The sequence below is a fragment of the Pteropus vampyrus genome, unplaced genomic scaffold (genome assembly GCF_000151845.1).
Source record: "Pteropus vampyrus isolate Shadow unplaced genomic scaffold, Pvam_2.0 Scaffold83, whole genome shotgun sequence".
NCBI classification, from domain to species: Eukaryota; Metazoa; Chordata; class Mammalia; order Chiroptera; family Pteropodidae; genus Pteropus; species Pteropus vampyrus.
This window is the reverse complement of record NW_011888864.1, coordinates 6,988,251-7,006,251: the sequence shown is the minus strand read 5'-3', so window position 1 is coordinate 7,006,251 and position 18,001 is coordinate 6,988,251. Positions and strand designations below refer to the sequence as shown.

Sequence of the window (18,001 nt, the reverse complement as noted above, 5' to 3'; positions counted from 1 at the left end):
ATTTGTCATCTTGTTTCATCTGTCTACTCTCTTTTACTTTCTCAAGTATTTCAAAGCAAATTTCATATACCGTGTTATTTCAGCACTGAGTATTTCAATATCCTGTCCCTCTTAGGATTGTCAAATAATAAACAGCCGATATCCACCACTGGAAAATCAACAATGTAATTTTTAATACAGATGTGGTACAGAATGTTTAATTACAGCAGGGCAGAGATTCTAGTTAAATAAAATTAAAAACCTTTATTTTCCCCAATATAAAATTACTAAATTAACGTTTCAAAAGAAAATATAACATGGTGAAAGCTTTAAATCACACCACTGTTCACCACAGGTTTTAAGATTTACCAAGTACATACTCCACCATTTTGGCAAAAGGATGAACTTTTTAAAACAGTTTATAAATCCAACATAGCAAAGACTGTATACATCACCATATTGCACGTTTTATGTACAGGGATAAAACAGTAAAGTCAAGTGTCTTGCATATATGAAGAACAGCACAAATCTGTCACAATTAAACTTAATGCAGAAGCTGATGTGAGGAGTATTAAAAATGTAGAAATGTAATACATGTATGTACAGAATACCAAGACTATATTAACAAACTCTATGTACATAACAATATGTTGTCCTACTTTAAACTTTCTAGCATAGTTGTGTCTATTAATACAGGCCTTTGGTTCTAAACTGCTTGACTAGTTTTAAGCTCACATAGTTTCTTAAGCTTTCATGTTTTTCAGACACAAGTAAATGAGTATAAAAGCACTAAACTTCCTGGTTCACTGGTACAAAAATTACAATGGTCAGTTCCCTTAGGTCATCAAAAACTAGTCACAAAAATAGTTCTTGTATTCAACCTGAATGTGCCACAGGAAAAGAAAAATATTTTCAAGATTTTCCAGCTTAGCCTAGAGGCAAAATGTTACCCCGGCCTCAATTTCAGTGCTCCTGTCCCTGCAGTGTTCATTCTAGAGCGGTTCCCCCTGCCCTCCCCCGGTCGTTTATTTTACTACTACTCTGTAAGGAAGAATAAAATTTAACTTCAGTTCGAGAGTATCCATAACACACTTTTGTTAAGAAATAATGAAAACTCTGAATATTGCCAGCGAGATTTAAAAAAATATGTGCCATCTTATGACTCCTCTAGAAAACCTTCTATGAAATAACACAGTTCTTTATTTCCTTTCTCTCCCATTCCTGACTTTTTCTTGTGCTTGGTCTTCCTGTGTCTTACACGAGCCCAGTGATTAGCTTTGGAAATCATCCTGAGTTGGTAAATGACAAAGCGAGTCCCCACACACGGTCCATGAGGCAAAATCACAGAACTGAGGATGAGCTGCTTACTCCGTGAACCACTGTGCCTGTCGGAGTCCCACTGATGGCATTGAAGATGTGAAGGGAATTCGGTAAAACACTTGTCTTCTCCTCCAGAGGGCAAATCTTGAGGCACAGAAACACAGCATTACCCAACTGCGATGCCCTGAACAACACTTCTCAAAATAGTACATTTCACATAACACGCACGATTTATCATCCAGTGGTCACTGTTCCTGTGAATGATGGTGTGCTCAGATAGCGTGGCTTTGGAGCTTTGCAGAGGGACTGTGTCAGCTCACCTAGTAAATGACTTTTTCAGATCAGGATTATGAAAGGAAAGTCCAGAACATGTTTCCTTTACAAGCTAGTAAATGGAGAGCCTTCTAGACTCACCCAATTATACGGTGTCTGGAAGTCTATCTTACATGTTCTTGATGGGGACACGACCCAGCCTTGTCCCTTGGAAACATCTTTTAAAATGAATCTGGAGCATCTGTGTTTCTCTACTGGCTCCTTTTCTCAGGGTCTTACAGATTTTCATTCTGGGACAGAGATAGTGGCTGCCCCTTTCACCCTGAACAAGTCTCTTTTCATTCAGCAATGCAGGGAAGAATTCTAAGGGCAAGAGATGACCTATTGCCAGGTAGAAATTGAGAAGATCATATATATTCAGAGGCTCACCTGGAAGAGCCAAAGGCAAGTTTACTCCAGGTCACGATCCTTTTTCCTTAAGGGTTCAAAGGAGTTTAATCTTCATAGTTGTTGAGATAATGCAAAGTTCAAGATGCAGTTTAGAGCACAGCACTGTGTCAAATGTCCATACAATCTGGGAGCTTATTTTAATATTTTCAGCCCATAATTTTTTCTTTCATCTTTTCTAATGCCAAATGCTGGCAGCCACTGATCAAGCTCTCCATTCTACAGGAATCTGGAGGCCCCATGGAAAAGACCTTGAGCATTCTCCAAAACCTTGGTCCCATGAGGTCCTCACGTTCTGCTTAATTAGTCACACATTCATGTCTTTAATCATTTCAGTTTTTTTCTATTTTTCTAAATGCCCAGAAGATGGGTGCCTTCTTTTGCACATGCATTGTCATTATGCCAATGTCTGCAGTTGTTCAAACTTAGGAATTACTTTATGTGAATCACTTTATCAAGTTTCAGAAAAATAAAATTAAAAAATGACATTACCATCCCATCTGAATGTGTTAGCATGAAGGAGAAAAAAAAGCAAGCAAGTTAAAATGTAGACATTTAAGTTAGTTTCCTGCAACAGCAATTTCCTAACTAAATCACCATATGATATGTTCACTGACACAAATGGTCCTGGCTTCCACTTTACAAGACTGAAAGGAAATAATACAGGGAAGGGACAAAAGTGGTTGCACGTTATCGAGGTGCTAACACTAATTACGAAGACTGGCCTTGTGATTTGGAAGGAGTCAGCACGTTGATGGAGAACAGACCCCTCCGCAATTATGTGAATGCTACTCTGACATTTACTTGGTTCCCTGGGCAGCTGTCCCCTCTGATGACTACTGAGCCCGCATATGTGATCCTACTGAAAGGAATTCATGCAGGAAGGTGATAGTAACAATGTAATTAGGAAAGATGCCCATGATGACAAGAAATATAGAAGTAGCCACGAAGAATCCACTGGGGTACCCAGTCAAAAATTTAACAACTCTAATTTTGCAAATGGCAAAAGACATTTAATGCAACAGATAATTTCTTAAACCGGGCTGGTAAACCCTGTTCTTTCAAAGGATTGGGTGAATAACGAAAATTCTAGGAACAGTATAGGTATATCATTTTATATTTTTTGCTTAGTTTTTAGCTAGATTTGGCTGGGGAGGGACAAATCTTACGAATTGGGGCCACCTCTAAGAGTGTTGAAGAGGATGTGGGTACTGCTCCTCTCTGGTCCCATTAGATAATGACAGGTGGGTGATTTGTCAGCTGTTCCCCAAGTAACCTGTGCTTAGATAGCAGCAGCAGTGTAGCATGCTACATCATTCTTCAAATATCACAATTCTGAAAGGATGTCGGAAGGTGTAGGCCATCACAGGGTATACTTAAGACCCCAACTAACACATGCTCCCTAAACATGAGAAGAACTCTAGTGTGGCACTTACCTGCTCATGCATGATTTCGGAAAGCTCTTTTGCCATTTCCCTGTAGTTGGCCTTCATTTCCTCCTGATACTCTAGCTGGTCCTCTTTAATCAGACGCTCATTTACTGCCAAGGCTTGACCGCAAGCTTCTACAAATTGCCTGAAATAATACGGGAGAGGAAAATAAAGGCATTTTGAGGATGAAAAATGGGTGTAGGTGGTGGTACCTCTTTCTAGAATGAGCACAGAAATTGTTAATAGTTAAAGAGAAAAAACATTCCCGGTGTACTTTACCTGAAAACTTCTTTAAGCAACTTCACTTTATTGTCAGGATATCTTTTTGTGTTTGTGTCATCCAAGAAAGCTCGGGCATATGCTAGTGGACCAGCATTGACCTAGATAAAGAAAAAAGATTTTAAATTTTGTTTGACAGAAAATGACCACTTACCATTGAATCAGTTTCAGTTGGCATGTGCTAAAAATGATGTTTGAGTTAGTTATAACCCATGCCCTCAAAGAGGAAACCACGAACAAAACTTCCATTGCTAAATATTATTTGACTTTATCATCTTGGCCATCCTGAGGGCACTGGTGATGATGATTCATTTTACATAGGAAGAACCGAAGCTTGGAAAACGTAAGGACCTGTTCAAGGTCAAACATCCAACAAGCAAAACATTGAGACCAGAGCCCAAGTCTTTCAACTGATACTTGTGCTACACTACACTGAACAAAGAAGTCAATCTAGTGAGTTCAGTGAAAAACGGAAAAACCAACTGTTCATCTCACTGAATTATGTAGACAGCCATCGGCAAATGGATTTGCTATCCCTGAATAAAGTAACAATCACAGTGTACTGGAAAGTCAAAGATCAGGGGCATTTCACAACAGGAACCCTACCTCTCTCCATTAGCCAAGAAGAGTTCTCTGAAGTTGGATAAGCCAGGAAATGTGGGAATGTGGATAAAAAGGTCAGACTCACTAGATAGGAAGGAGAAAGTTACAGGCATCCAAGACAGCGTGGGAAAGGATTTTACCATGTGATTACTGCATAATATTTCCTGGAAGGTCTAGTGTGCTTGGAAGGTAACAGGTGGGCTCTCTGAGACAGGAACAACTAGCAAACCTTCTGTGATGACTGGATGTATCATAACATTGGATATGTGTATAGAGCACTATGTTAATTATCTGAAGACGACCCAAATGACCGATTATACGAAATGATACACCTGCATCTGCGGATTCAACTAACCAAGGATCAAAAATATTTTTTTAAAAGTTACGTTGTTGCTGACATGTACTATGTAGTTAGGCCTATGATAGCTGTATCTATACTGAACATGTACGGACATTTTTCCGTCATTTTTCTCTAAAAATATAGTAACAACTGTAGCATTTGCATTGTGTTAGGTATTATAAGTAATCTAGAGATGATTTAAAGTATACTGGAGGATGTGTGTAGGTTATATGCAAATACTACACCATTTTATGTAAGGGACTTGAGCATCTCAAGATTTGGGTAAACTTACGGGTTCCTGGAACCAATTCCCCATAGATAGCAAGGGACAACTATGTTCAGCTTTAAGAAACTGCACAGGGGAAAGCTGCTGAACTTCATAGGTCTAAAAAAACAAGCACCTGGAGCGCAGCACCATGAAGTCACCCTGATGGCTTTGTCCTGTACAGCAACAACCTCAGTGAGGGTCTGGGTGAAAGAGTGACAGAAATACACAAATAAAATGATAAAATTAATTTCCTCTGGTTCTAACCTTGTGTTACCTTGGTGGGTACACACGTATAAACTGAATCTCATTTCATCATGCAATTCTTTGCTTTTTAAGATGACTGAGCATATATAAAACACTAAGGTCAGAGTCAAATGGCAGGGCACATTCTGCCCTTTAGAAAGCTCAACCCATCCAGCTCCACCTTTTACTGGTGCCCACACCCTTCTTCCGCACTTTTCATAGAAGCTGGATGTTCCCTGGTCACATTACTGAGTGGTTTTGTTTTTATCTACAGAAAATTGTGGCCTCTGGCCCCAATATGTAATCACTCACGTTGCTGGAATGTTTATTATATTTATTTGATCACTTATTTTGGTATCTAAGTCTTTTGGGCCATAAGAGGTTGAAAACACCTTTAAATACTTTCGTGGTGAATATCATTTAGAAAAATGCTAGGCAGCAACTCAGCATGGATCTGATACAAAGTTGATAAAAGCTTATATTAGAAAACAAACTAAGAAAACCCCCAAATCTATGTATTACGATCTACATGTAACTTTAATAAACACACCCTTCTGGAAAGAGAAGAGATTTGGAGATACACACAGACAAACACACATAAAACATGTGCTAGAATTATTTACATACACTTAAACATATCAATAAAGCAAAAGGCATACTGGTCCCTGGAAAGGTGACTTAACATTTACCAATTTCCTAAGAAACTATATGTTGGAAATCTTTTTCAAAATGTATTTTTGAAATAATATACAAACAGAAAAGTGCACATAATGTAAGCGTAGAGTTGGATAAATTTTCATAAAATGAACATGTTTGTATAACCAGTACCTAGAACAAGAATGATCTTTTCCATAAATGGTACACACCACTTGGATAGCTAAATTAAAAACAAATGTGTTCTGACCTCTACCTGCTACCGCACACAAAAATTAATTCTAGATGGACTGCAAGTCTCCACAGGAATGCTAAACAGAGGAGGAAAACTTAAGAGAACATCTTTGAAACATGTTTAAGAACAGATTTCTTAAAGAGGACAGAGAAACTGCTACCAGTAAAGGAAAAAATTATCTACTGGGCTATATTAAAATGAAGAATTTCTGTTAATCAAAAAGTATCATTAAGAGAATAAAACTTAAGGTGCTTTTTCAGATAGAATTTTCATAGAAACCAGAAAACAATAGTTTTATAAGAAAACCTAGAGCTACCCACACTTCTTTACATTTAGAAGAGTCTTAATGCTTCCAGTTAGGCATGCAGAATTCCCTATATTACCAAAAACCAGGTTAGTATGGAGAGCAGTCTCCTGTCACTGGCAGACAGCTTTGTGAGAATGACTCTTGCAGGTGGTGGTGGGGTGGTACCCTAAGTCTACTGCTCCCTTTTGTATCAGGAGAAACTGCAGTGGACAATGAGGGGAGGTAACAGCAGGAACCCCTGGTAGAGCCAGGATCTGCACCGGACCTGGCTGGTATAAACAACCTGAAATTTTCCAAGACCTTAAAGGAGCCTTTTCTTCTGTTGCTCTGTGGTTTGCTTTGGTGCCCGGCTCACCTGGACGCTCACGCTGCCCTGGAGTTTCAGCTGCAGTTTGATCATGTCCACTTCGGCCGAGGAGCACAGCTGCCGGAGCTCAGTCACCTTCTTACTCATCTCGTCAATGGCCACTTCGATGGGGTTTAGGTCAGTGTGGTGCTGATACATGACTGGTATCCGCTTCTTCACGTAAGGGAAGCAATGTATTGCTGCAGAGGAAGGGGTCCCAGATTTATTCCACAGCCTGCATGACCTTTACCATTATTGAGGTAGAAGTAATTATTATTCCTATTTTACAGATAAAGAACCAAAGCTTGCCAAAGTCATATGACAGTATTTCATGGAATCAGAATATTGTCTTTCTTTATCATTGTGTATGTTTAATGACAGGTTGTATCATATAAAGTCAAGCGAGTTGGGTCCTTGTTAACATTATGTGAGAAGTGTGTCTTTGAAGACATCACTTTATCGTTCTCTCCTGAATTTTTTCATCCATGAATGACTTGCCTTCCTTGGAAGTTGTGAGATTTGAATGAGCTAGTAGGTGTAAGATGGTTTTGGAAATCTAAAAAAGACTAAACAGTTTTGATATATCACATACAGATTAAGTCCAGAAAATAGTGCATAAAAATAGTCTTAAGAAAATTCATTTTTCTCCACAGAACAACTATGAATCACATGCCTAAGTCTTCACAAATCAGAGAAATTAATGAAAAATAAGAAGTGAGAATATATTTCCAAGCAACGTATTTTATGAACTAGAAATTCATAAACTGTTAAAGTTGCACTAATATTTTAAAACAAATAAATAAAAAAATAAATAAAAATATTTACTTTTTCTTATACTATATTTTTTAACCAACAAAATCAATACGTTTTCATTTATCATATTAAGACACCTGCATTTATCAACACCAAAGAGTTAAGTTTAAAAATGAACAGAGAAAACAGCCGATTCTAATTTGGGTCTGTTTCGAATTTCTACCTTGTTGCTTTATATGGTATATAAATAACTATAATATTATCATTTAACATATATTTACTAATAGAACTGTACATATATACTTAAAAGCTTATTTTATTTTTTAACACGCAGGTGTTGAGTTTAGATTCATTATTATTAAGTAAGAGGCTGGGAGGAGGGTGTTATTCAGAAAGGACTTGGAACAATATGAGAAAACAGGTTAGCTCCACAGAGAACATAGAGTTGCAAAGGGCCACCGGAAGTCTGCGCAAGCTGGAGATGTTACACTCGATGCAATCTCATTTGTCACACACTCACAGGTCTGTTCTAGTGTCTAAATGTTTTTATCAATCTAAAGTCAAGGATCCATGCATTCTATTTTTTTTGTGTTCCTTGAGGACACTAAGTTTTTTTTTTTTTAGGCAAGGCAACCCTTGGTTGACCTCACAGATGACAAGGACCTTGTTAACATACAATCCCTTACTTTTATTTATTTTTTACACCGACAGCACCTGGTCTTCCTAGGTGGTCTTGCATGCAAGTACTAACCAGGCCTGACCCTGCTTAGCTTCTGAGATTAGACAGGATTGGGCTTGTTCAGAGTGGCATGGCCGTAGACTGAGGACATAGAGTTTATAAGTGGGAGCACTGGGATTGATAAATCCTCTTTGAACCAAGGGCTCCTCTGATAGTGTGACAAAAACTGGGCACTGCTGCTTACCAGCCCCCTTTGGCTTCCTTTCCCGGACTCATCTCTCCTACTTGCTCAGCTCCAGCCACACTGACCTGCTGGTTGTCCCCTGAATGTGCAGGGCATAGAGACTCCTGCTGTGGGCCTTTTCCGCAGACAGCTACATGTTTGCATGGCTTACCCCCTCACTTCCTTCAAGTCTGGACTCAAGTGTCACCTCCTCAGTGAGGCCTTCCCCAGTCACCCTATTTAAACTGCAACCCTCTCCTTCAACCCCACATTTCCAATCGCCTTCCGCTTTTGTTCAGAGCACATTACTTTCCAACACAGGTACCCATTATGTTCACTGTTTATCATTTGTCTCTTTTTGCTAGAATCTAGCAAAGGACAAGCAAGAGATCTTTTTTTTTGTTAGTAAGCCAAGTTGAAATACTGCTGGTGCTCAATAAATTTTGCTGAATTAATAAATGTATTACTGCCCAAATGATTAAATGAAAGAGAAAAGTGGCCTGGAAGGTGGAAAATTAGGTGACGGACTGAGTGAGTATCACCTCATTAGCGAACTGCCCACACTAGTGATTTGCAGGTCTTTAGGAAGAAGGGTGAGGAAGAGATAGCTGAGAAGTGACAATATGGTCTGATTTGACTGAATAGAAGGTGAAGGGAGGGAGAATATGACCAACCTGAGTGGGAGTCTGGGCATAACTTGGAAGGCTCTGGCATTGTGATTGGGAAGAAACTCCACTGCAGGAGCTCCATGAAAGAAGGGCTAGGGGGTCAGGTTGGGAGATGGGCTCAGAAATCTATGCTGAAGGGGCTTGGAGGGTGATCTTAAATGATCACGAATTGAAGTTGTCTGAACTATCCAGGAGAGTGAGCCCTTGCTGGACTCTGAGAGCAGGAAGAGGGGGCTCCCCCACAACTTGGAAGGCCAAAGGTCAGATCTGAAACAATACAATAGCGAAACTAATGTATTAATAACATGAAGGAAAACTCAAGTTCAAAGTCTTCAGGATATCCTGGTCTGTGTATCTTTAACTAAAGGTTGATAGATTTTCCATGTTTTTAGTAGCATTTTTATAACGCCTTCTCTAAATCTTTACACTGCTCAGTAACTGTCCTTTAGGTATTTTTTTTAGAATTGATTTTTGGGGTGACATTGGTCAATAAAATTAAATAAGTTTCAAATGTATAATTCAACAATACTTCATATGTATATTACACTGTGTGTTTACCACCCAAAGTTGAATTTCCTTCCACCACCAAATATTTGACTTCCTTTACTCCTATCTATCCCCACCTTCCCTCCCTTTAGATATTTTAAGATCTTTCAGGGCGAGAGTTACACCCTGATTTTTGTGTTTTGTCGTGCCCCAATGTCTTTTTGGTCACCAGTCTCACAGGCAAGCTCACTGGTAGATAAGATCTAGCAAAGTGAAGTACATGTTTTCCCTTCCTGGGTATGATTTGTAAAATTCTTTAATACGAGTTGGATAGTACGACTATCATTTTACAGGTGAGGAAACTAAGGCACAGAGAGGTTAAGTGACCTGCTCAAGGTCACACAGTGAAGCTATGATACATGTCTGCAGGACCCAGGCCCAGGCTTTGCACTGCCCATACTTTCTCAGTCTCCCAGCTGTGTGTGCAAGGTGGTTATTTCCTGCCCCAACGACATATGTGTCTACCTGGCCTCTCTCTGTAGTGGAGTTACTCTTGGTGCCCTCTGTTCTGACAGGTACAGAGTTTTGCTCAAGTCTTTTATCTAATCTAAAATAATTCTGTGACAATATGTAAATTGTAACCCTGAAGGAAATCTGCCCAGAGAAAACACCCTATGGTAATAACTGTTATGAGTCAGTACACTACCTGAGCAGACAGAACAATCATAATAAAAAATTCTGGCCCTGATTCATCAGGGAATGAAGATTTTTTAAAGCAGTTCTCAAACCTGAGTGGCATCAGAATCGCTCAGGGCCTGTTAAGTACGAGTAGCTAGGTCCCATCCCCAGAGTGTCTGATTGATAGGTCTGGGTGAAACCTGAGAATTTTCATTTCTAACAGGCTTCCAGGTGATGCTGATGCTGCACATCCAGGAACAACCGTTGATAAGCACTGATTTAAAGTCATCACAGCTATAGCGATAAACATTGTAAGCTGATTATTCTCATAAAATGACTCCCTTTAGAAATGTAGTTATCTTAATAAGAAGAATGTGCTTCTGTGTCCATTAGAAAAGCAATTCATTGACATATGGGGAAGAGACAATATTGTGCTTTACATGTTATTTTATTATTCTAAGAGCAGGAATAGGGACTCTTTCTTTAAGAATGTAGGTTTTTTGTTTTTGTTTTTTGTTTTTTTAATTTTAACTTTTATCCTAGGTCCCTTATAGGGAGGAAGGGTGAAAAATTCTGCAATATGCTACTCTGAGCTATTTTATAATGAGCCATATTCTTACTTTGTTAACAGCTTTACTAAGATATCAATCATATCACACATAATTCCTATTTAAAGTGTACAATTCAATGGTGAGAGTGGAGCCTCAACTGAAAAGCAGCACCTTAACTTTTATTATTATGATGTGTCATATGATCGTACCCATGGAACACTTGACAGCGCTGACTTCTAGACAAGTAGTGAGTGGACGCTTTCGATGGAATTATGGCCACTCTTCGAAAAACGTTGCTAATTAGTACACATAGACACACCTGGCCTTCTGAACAGGTCTCCCTACCGACTTTTTTTAAAGTCAAGAAAGTGTTGTAAGTTACCCCAGTCATGTTGCTGACCCTAACCTAAGAGCAGATAAGACAAGCCCCCCTTCCCCACCCCCCGCCACGATAAAACTCATTCCCAGGATGACTCTACACTTGTCAGGAACTGGGAAATGATGCACACACATTTCTGAGAATGGGTTATTGATGGCTAAACAGAACCAGAGGATAAATTAAAACTCTGTAACAACCGAATAGGTGGCCTCTGAATGCAGTGAGCCTGCTGGTACTGGAGGTATTCAAGCTGAGGTTGGCCAACCACTCTCAGAGACCAGGTGAGTAGGATCCAGCCTTATGTCCCATTTGTTCAGTCAGATTAAAATCTCTGAGCAGGTTCATGCTGGGACCTGTGAGACAGAGATCATAAAGGGCTTCTTTCTGTGAGACAGATGTAGGACTGTGTGCAGGGGTTCCTGACCTGTGGGCCACAGGCCTAAGAGGGGTCCATGTGGGTTTCAGGAGTTGGTAAATCACCTGAAATTGTGTGTGAAAGCATTCTGAGGAGATAAGGTTCAACCGTTTTCATCAGATTCTAAGGGTAAGTGATCTGACATTGGATGTGAACTTCTGGTCTGGGAGAAGAAAATGCAGACAGATAAACAGAAAAATGTCATGAGTATTCAAAAGGAGACATAGATAAATGTTAAACTGAAATGAACATGTGAGTAAAGTTAACCAAGCTCAAAGAGCCCTTCCGGAGAGCTCTGTCTTGGTTTGCAGGCTGACGTCTGGATGTGGTTCCTCAGCAAAGCCAGGGGAGCGGTACCTGTCAGGACGGTGCGCCGTTTGCACTGCTCCTCCACCCCGCCCTGCCTCTTCCCAGCCTGAGTGAAGGGCATCTCAAACATGAAGCGGCGGATGTTGTGAGATCTTTCAAACTCCGTTTTCCTCTCTTGCAATTCTTTTTCATCAAAGAATGGGATCACGTGAGTCACTTGGATATAGGCATACTTGGAATCCAGATCCTTAGGGTTGACCTTTAAATGAATAAATGAAATGTGGGATTGGTGCTATCTGAAGGACTCCTTTAAAGCATACCTAAGCTGTGTTTTTCCACTTTTTATTAATAAAAGTTTTGGAAAAATTCAGAAAAGTTGGGGAAAAAATAGTACAACGAACATTCACATATCCACTACTTAGAACAATTGCTAATACACATACGTCTACGCATACAGACTTTTTTTTTACCTGAATCATTTCAGAGTAAGGGGTACACGTCATGAAACTTCAGCCAACATCTTCTAAACATGAGGACATTCTCCTCTATAACCACAACACATTATCATACCTAACAAGACTAACTCCCGAATACCACCCAATACCCAGTCTGTATTAAAATTTCTCAAATGTCCCCAGAATGTTATCTATAGCTATTTCTGTTTGAACCAGAATCTAATCAATGAACACATTTTACATCCAGTAGTTATGTCTCTTTAGTCTTGGTTAATCTAGAAGAATCCCCACTATTTCTTTTATGATGTTGACATGTTTATTTTAGTAATAATGTTTAAAACCTAGGTCTGAAAATTATAATTAATCTGTACACAGACTAGATGGAAACAAATGTAAATTAATTTAATACAGGTACAGACCAATCTAAGACTAGTCTAACCATAAGTTTAGTTCCTGATTAATTCAGCACACAAATGCTTTTAAGACCACATTGCTGGAATTAGTGGTGCTCTAACTTCTGGGACACACTAGAAGATTAAACACAGGCATTTTCCAAAAAAAGAAACAAAAGCTAATTATTCAGGAGACAAATCGTTTTGCACATATTAATTGTATTTAAGCTTCTAGAACAGTAAAAGGGGACTTGTAAGAAATGACCATTTAGAAAAACTGGGGACTTTACTGGAATCCAGGCAGGCCACAATGGCTTTACTGGTCTCAAATTATCATGCACCACTGTTCTCAGAGATGTTTGTGAAGAAAAATAAAGATGTGAAAGCGCCTTAACCTTTGGAAGTTAAGAAAATACATAGTCATGAGTTATTATTTCTATTTTAGAAAAGCCATTTGGCCAATCACTATAATTGTATTCGAACCTATTAAACTTAACTCTCTTTAGCAGAAACAGTTTAAAAGCAGTGGAAACAAACATTCTTGCCTATTTTAAGTGGTATTTTCCTAGTCTCCATTTTCAAAGTTGTATGTATGTACATATCAGTAGAAGGAACAGAGAACTGTGTTTAGAAGAAGGTCTAGGCAGCTTTTCAGCTGCTGCATCAAGGACCACATGTGAAGAGGGGAAGAATGACGCATGAGAACCTTGAAAAAAGGTTAAAATGTTAAAGCCACAACTTGACCTGGACAAAAGGTTTTGGTTTCCGAGAAAAAGGCAAATTGGACCTGAGTAGGTTGGTCTAGGAAGAAGTAGGCCTTAACAAGGTGGCGTTGAGGTTTCCAATAGCAACGCTGTTAAAATGACAGTACAGAATTAACCTGCAAGGACCACGAAAAGAGGACAGAAGACAGCAGTGGATGAGAGAGTTTAACGAATTTCTGGAAGGCAGGTGAACAGAGGCGTGCCATCTAATTTGGCAGAGCGGAGAAAGTTCTAATCCACGTTCCCACGAAGAGGGGCAACGAGTGAGTTGGAGGACATCGAAGAAGCCTGCTTCTATAGACTGAATGTTTACGTTCTCCCAAATTTATATGTTGGAATCTTAACTTCCAATGTGATGCTATTGGAAGGCGGGAGGTGATTAGATTATGAGGGTATAACCCTCATGATGGGATTGATGCCCTTATAAAAGGGACCCCACAAAGCTCCTTCACCCCTCTCTACCATGTGAGGACACAGTGAAAAGATCGCCACCTATGAACCAGGAAGAAAGACCTCACCAGACACCGAATCTGCTGGCACCCTGAGCCTGGACTTCCCAGCCTCTAGAACTACGAGAAATAAATTTCTGTTGTTTATAAGCCACCAAGTCTATGGGTTTTGTATAGCAGCCTGAACAGACTGATATCCGTCGAGCCCGGCACTAGAATTAAGGTGACTAGGAGAGGTGCGGGGCAGACACCAGAGCATGTGGCCCCAAATCTATCTGGAGTGGTGGAACCCTAGGTTCCCTTCCCTAGCCCCCATCCCACAAGAGAGAAGAGAATGCTCCTTGGAGAAACTGGTCTGGAATAAGTCTAAGTGGGATCCCCAGTCTCAGCAGAAAACAAGGATGAGGTACAGAGCAGAACACAGGGAGAGTAGGTGAAAGGCTGCAGGCTGAACCTCACCTTCGGCTGTTGCTTGTTTTGTGTATCCAGAATCCAGAATCACCCCTTTCCTTGTCCCCTCCCTACCATGTGGGCAGGAGACTGGGAGATTCTTCTTTGGAGAAAACAAACAGTCTCAGGGAAGGAGATTTCAGACACTGAGTACTCACCCCAAAGCCGGGCTCAGGATGGAAAATGAACTACGGAGCCTCCTAAAGGTGGACTCAGAAAGAGGCAGAGCTTACCATTGCTGGAAACTGAGCAGGAGGAGAATTTTTAATGCAAAGAACAAGAGTTTCAGGAAGCAAAGGGATACTCGACTTTTTAGGGATGGTGGGACACATAAATATACAGGGAAAAAAAGTAGGTTCCAAAAGGGTCGTCATGAGAGCAGTGCCGTAGAGGATAGTCTCTCTACCTAGAAGGTAGATCTCATTCCTATACATGTGCTGGCTAGTTAGTTCATTCCTCGATCTGTCTGTCTGCCGGTCCATCTGTCCAGACATCCAACATTCAGTCAGAGTGTCAGGTAATATGTCAGGCACCACGCTAAGTGCAAGGAAACAGTGCAGTGAGAAACAGAACCGTGGGCCCTCCTCTTACAGTTTCTAAATATCTAGATGAAAAATGGCATATCCTTTCAGGCATTAATTATTTTGTAAAAGAATATCTTTTTAAAATGATGAAATAAAGATTTGCTTAATGAGGAGCACCTGGAAAGAACAGAATGGTATTAAGAAGAAAAAAATATACTTGCCACTTGAGACCAACCATTCTTAATTTTTTCCTGGGTCTTTTTCTTCTATACGCATTTTTTCTATACATATTTTTTTCTATAAACATTAATTGTATGTAATCAAAACAATATTATACTGCTATGAAGTGTTTCCAAGCATGGTCATACCTTGCCAGAATCCTGTATCATTTTGACATTTTCAGAACCGAATTTATCTGAGTAAAGTTTAAGGAGTCGCTGAGAAATTTCTGACAGAGGCGTGAGTTTGGGTTCTTTGTAAATATACTCTTTTCCATCTTCGTCTTCAAAGAATCCCTGTGACACAGAGCACAATTAGACCTGTCCCCAAATACAAGGCCAAGGCTATCACCCAGGAAGTGTTCTTTTGTTATAAGGTTGAGAAAAAAAAAAAAAGAGGAATGATTCTAAAATAAAATCCTAATTAAACAAGCCTTCCCAATAGGAAGGAAAATGATAATAATGTGAAATCTGGGTGCAAAGATAAAGGAAAAACACAAAATTGCAAACGCATTCAAGAATGCTGTCATTATGTATTGAATGAAATGAAAGACTGCAGATTCAAGAATGTGTTCTCTCAGTGAAGTCTGATGATGAGATTCAAGCCTGTTTCACATTCCCAAGAAAAGAACTCGCTAAGAAATGATTTAGCAGCCTGCTGTAGGCAGGCCTCAGAAATACACACATATCCCTTCTCCTGACTGCTCCCACTTACAGAAGATTGTGGCATAAATGGAAGCATTTGGGTCTGGAGTAGGTTCAGCAAAAGCTATGTAAAGTTTGTATAAATTCTATTTTGCTTTACTTTTGAGAAAAATATTAAAGGGCTGTAACATAATATCAGAAAGTATTTTCATTATCACCAGTCATATCTGCTGTCATATCACTAATATCTTCATCATCGTCATCTGTTTTAGCACCAGTCATGTCTGAATACGACAAGGCTAAGAACTGAACGGGAAGTGAAAAAGGTTGAAAAATTTGAAGTCCAGATTGAGGTTAATATTTGAAATAAATTTTAAAAAATGTTTCTCATCTAAAATAAAAGAGTGAAAATGGTGCCCAAAACACAGTATACATATAAAAAAAAAAAAATGCAGACTAACATGAAACAAAAAACACCCACATCAAACTACGAGTTTAGATGCAGTAATTTCACTACATTATTTGCTTTTTAAGCATTTATTGTAATTACCTCCACATCTGTTTCACTGTCTGTAAACTGGTATTGCTATAAAGTTACAAAAGACAATAACAGGATAAATTGAAGGTTATATTATGCTCATAGAAAACCATACGCCCTAAATAAATGGATTATAATTTATACTATTTAATCATGTTAGAGACTGGGAGGTTAAATGTTCAGTTAATTTTTAACTAACCCTTTCATATGGGGTTTCTGAAATATTACAATGGTAAATATACTTGTGCAGATATTATATTACAAAAGAGATGCACAGGGACAAAAGAAACTAGAAAGTCTTAATTTTGGTTTAACACATGCAGTGTAGATGTATGAGAAAACAGATGACTTATTTCTGTAAATGGAATATAATGTTAATTTTTTTTGGAGTTTGTAATGACTGGACATATATGCATACAGACTTGCAAAGGAAATTTGCAAACCACACTGAAGTACCAAAGATGCCGCTAAAAAAGTCTTATGAAGGGAGAACTTACCGCTGCCTTAAGAAAGTAATAAAGAAAAGACAGGAAGAAAGAAAAAAAAGCAAAATGTTTACTACTGAGGAAGATAAGAATCACACTAAATATAATAAATTCATCAAATTAACATTTATAGAAAGCAGAAAATTTACAAAATACTATTTTATAGTTTTTTTTTTAAAAAAGAGGACCTGGGACAACTAACAGAACAGAGAGGAGGCTCACCTGTCCGAAGAAGGCCACTCGGAAGTAGGTCCCCAGGAGCCTGCGGCCCGAGTGCATGACCTCAGTCACTTTGCTGTAGGCCCGGTGTAGTGTGTCATACAGATGGGCTAGCCTCTGGAAAGCAGGAAAAAAAAAATTTCTTCCTTCTTGCAACTAGTAGAATCAGTTTTAAGATAACAAATGAGATCATGTGGGTGAAAAATCCTTGGAATTCAGTTAAAAAGAAAATTAAGAATGTATTTTGATTGTACAAGTGGTATTGATCATTTCTGAATTGCAATGTTTCCTACCTGAAGGGCCATCTTTCCACAATTGTGCAATAAGCAATTTGTTTTCCAGCCTAACATGAAATGTTGGGGATGATAAAGTCTTTTAATGGCATTTTTAGTCCTTGCTTTTCCTACGTAATTGGATATGTTAAGATAAACTGGATGATTTTCCCAGCCTAAGAAGGACGGAGGGGTGGAGCATGAAAGAGTTCTGAGAAAAAAAGCAACTGCTGATTATAACTCTGTACCTGGCAACCTTTCTTTCTTTTAAAATTTTTTTCCCCCTCTTTAGTTTCCCCCCCACCCCATTTCCACCCTTGACCTATGGATGTTGCCGTTTCCCTTTAAGAACTGGATCTCTGAAGGCGGGGCGTCTCCTCTCACACGCTCGCAGCGGGCACCCGGGGCCTGGAGCCCCCAGGGCCTGGCGCACTGGGGTATGGTCCATGGCTCCACCCTGGGCGTGCTAACCACTACACTAGGGAGCCACCCCTGACAACCTTTCAAAAGTGGAGTGCCAGAACTACCAATCATTGTTTGAGATTGAGGGTCTGCGTAGAGGTGGGGCCTAAGTGAGTGACATCTGACGGCTGAGGGTGGTGACTTCCAGGGTGATGACAAGGAGGTGACCACATGGAGGGGTCAGGATCACTTGCTTATCTCTGACCATGGTCTGCTTGCTCTCTTCGCATGAGAAAAGGTCTAAGGATATATGTGCCATTCCA

At 39.5% G+C, this 18,001-nt stretch overlaps 1 protein-coding gene across 7 annotated transcripts in view; it reads right to left on the bottom strand.

Moving 5' to 3' along the window:
- Positions 1-149: 149 nt before the first annotated feature.
- DOCK9 (dedicator of cytokinesis 9) overlaps positions 150-18,001 on the bottom strand; it is a 187,403-nt gene continuing 169,551 nt past the window's right edge. For 6 of the 7 annotated variants that reach the window (XM_023532423.1, XM_023532426.1, XM_023532425.1 and 3 more), the window contains 7 exons: positions 17,008-17,121; positions 15,268-15,414; positions 11,914-12,124; positions 6,734-6,924; positions 3,729-3,829; positions 3,456-3,594; positions 150-1,443 (listed from right to left, as the gene is read on the bottom strand). In XM_023532423.1, coding sequence (XP_023388191.1) covers positions 1,321-1,443; positions 3,456-3,594; positions 3,729-3,829; positions 6,734-6,924; positions 11,914-12,124; positions 15,268-15,414; positions 17,008-17,121 — 1,026 coding nt within the window. In that variant the 3' untranslated portion in view covers positions 150-1,320. The remainder of the gene's footprint in view (positions 1,444-3,455; positions 3,595-3,728; positions 3,830-6,733; positions 6,925-11,913; positions 12,125-15,267; positions 15,415-17,007; positions 17,122-18,001) is intronic. The other variant, XM_023532428.1, reaches the window with a different exon arrangement.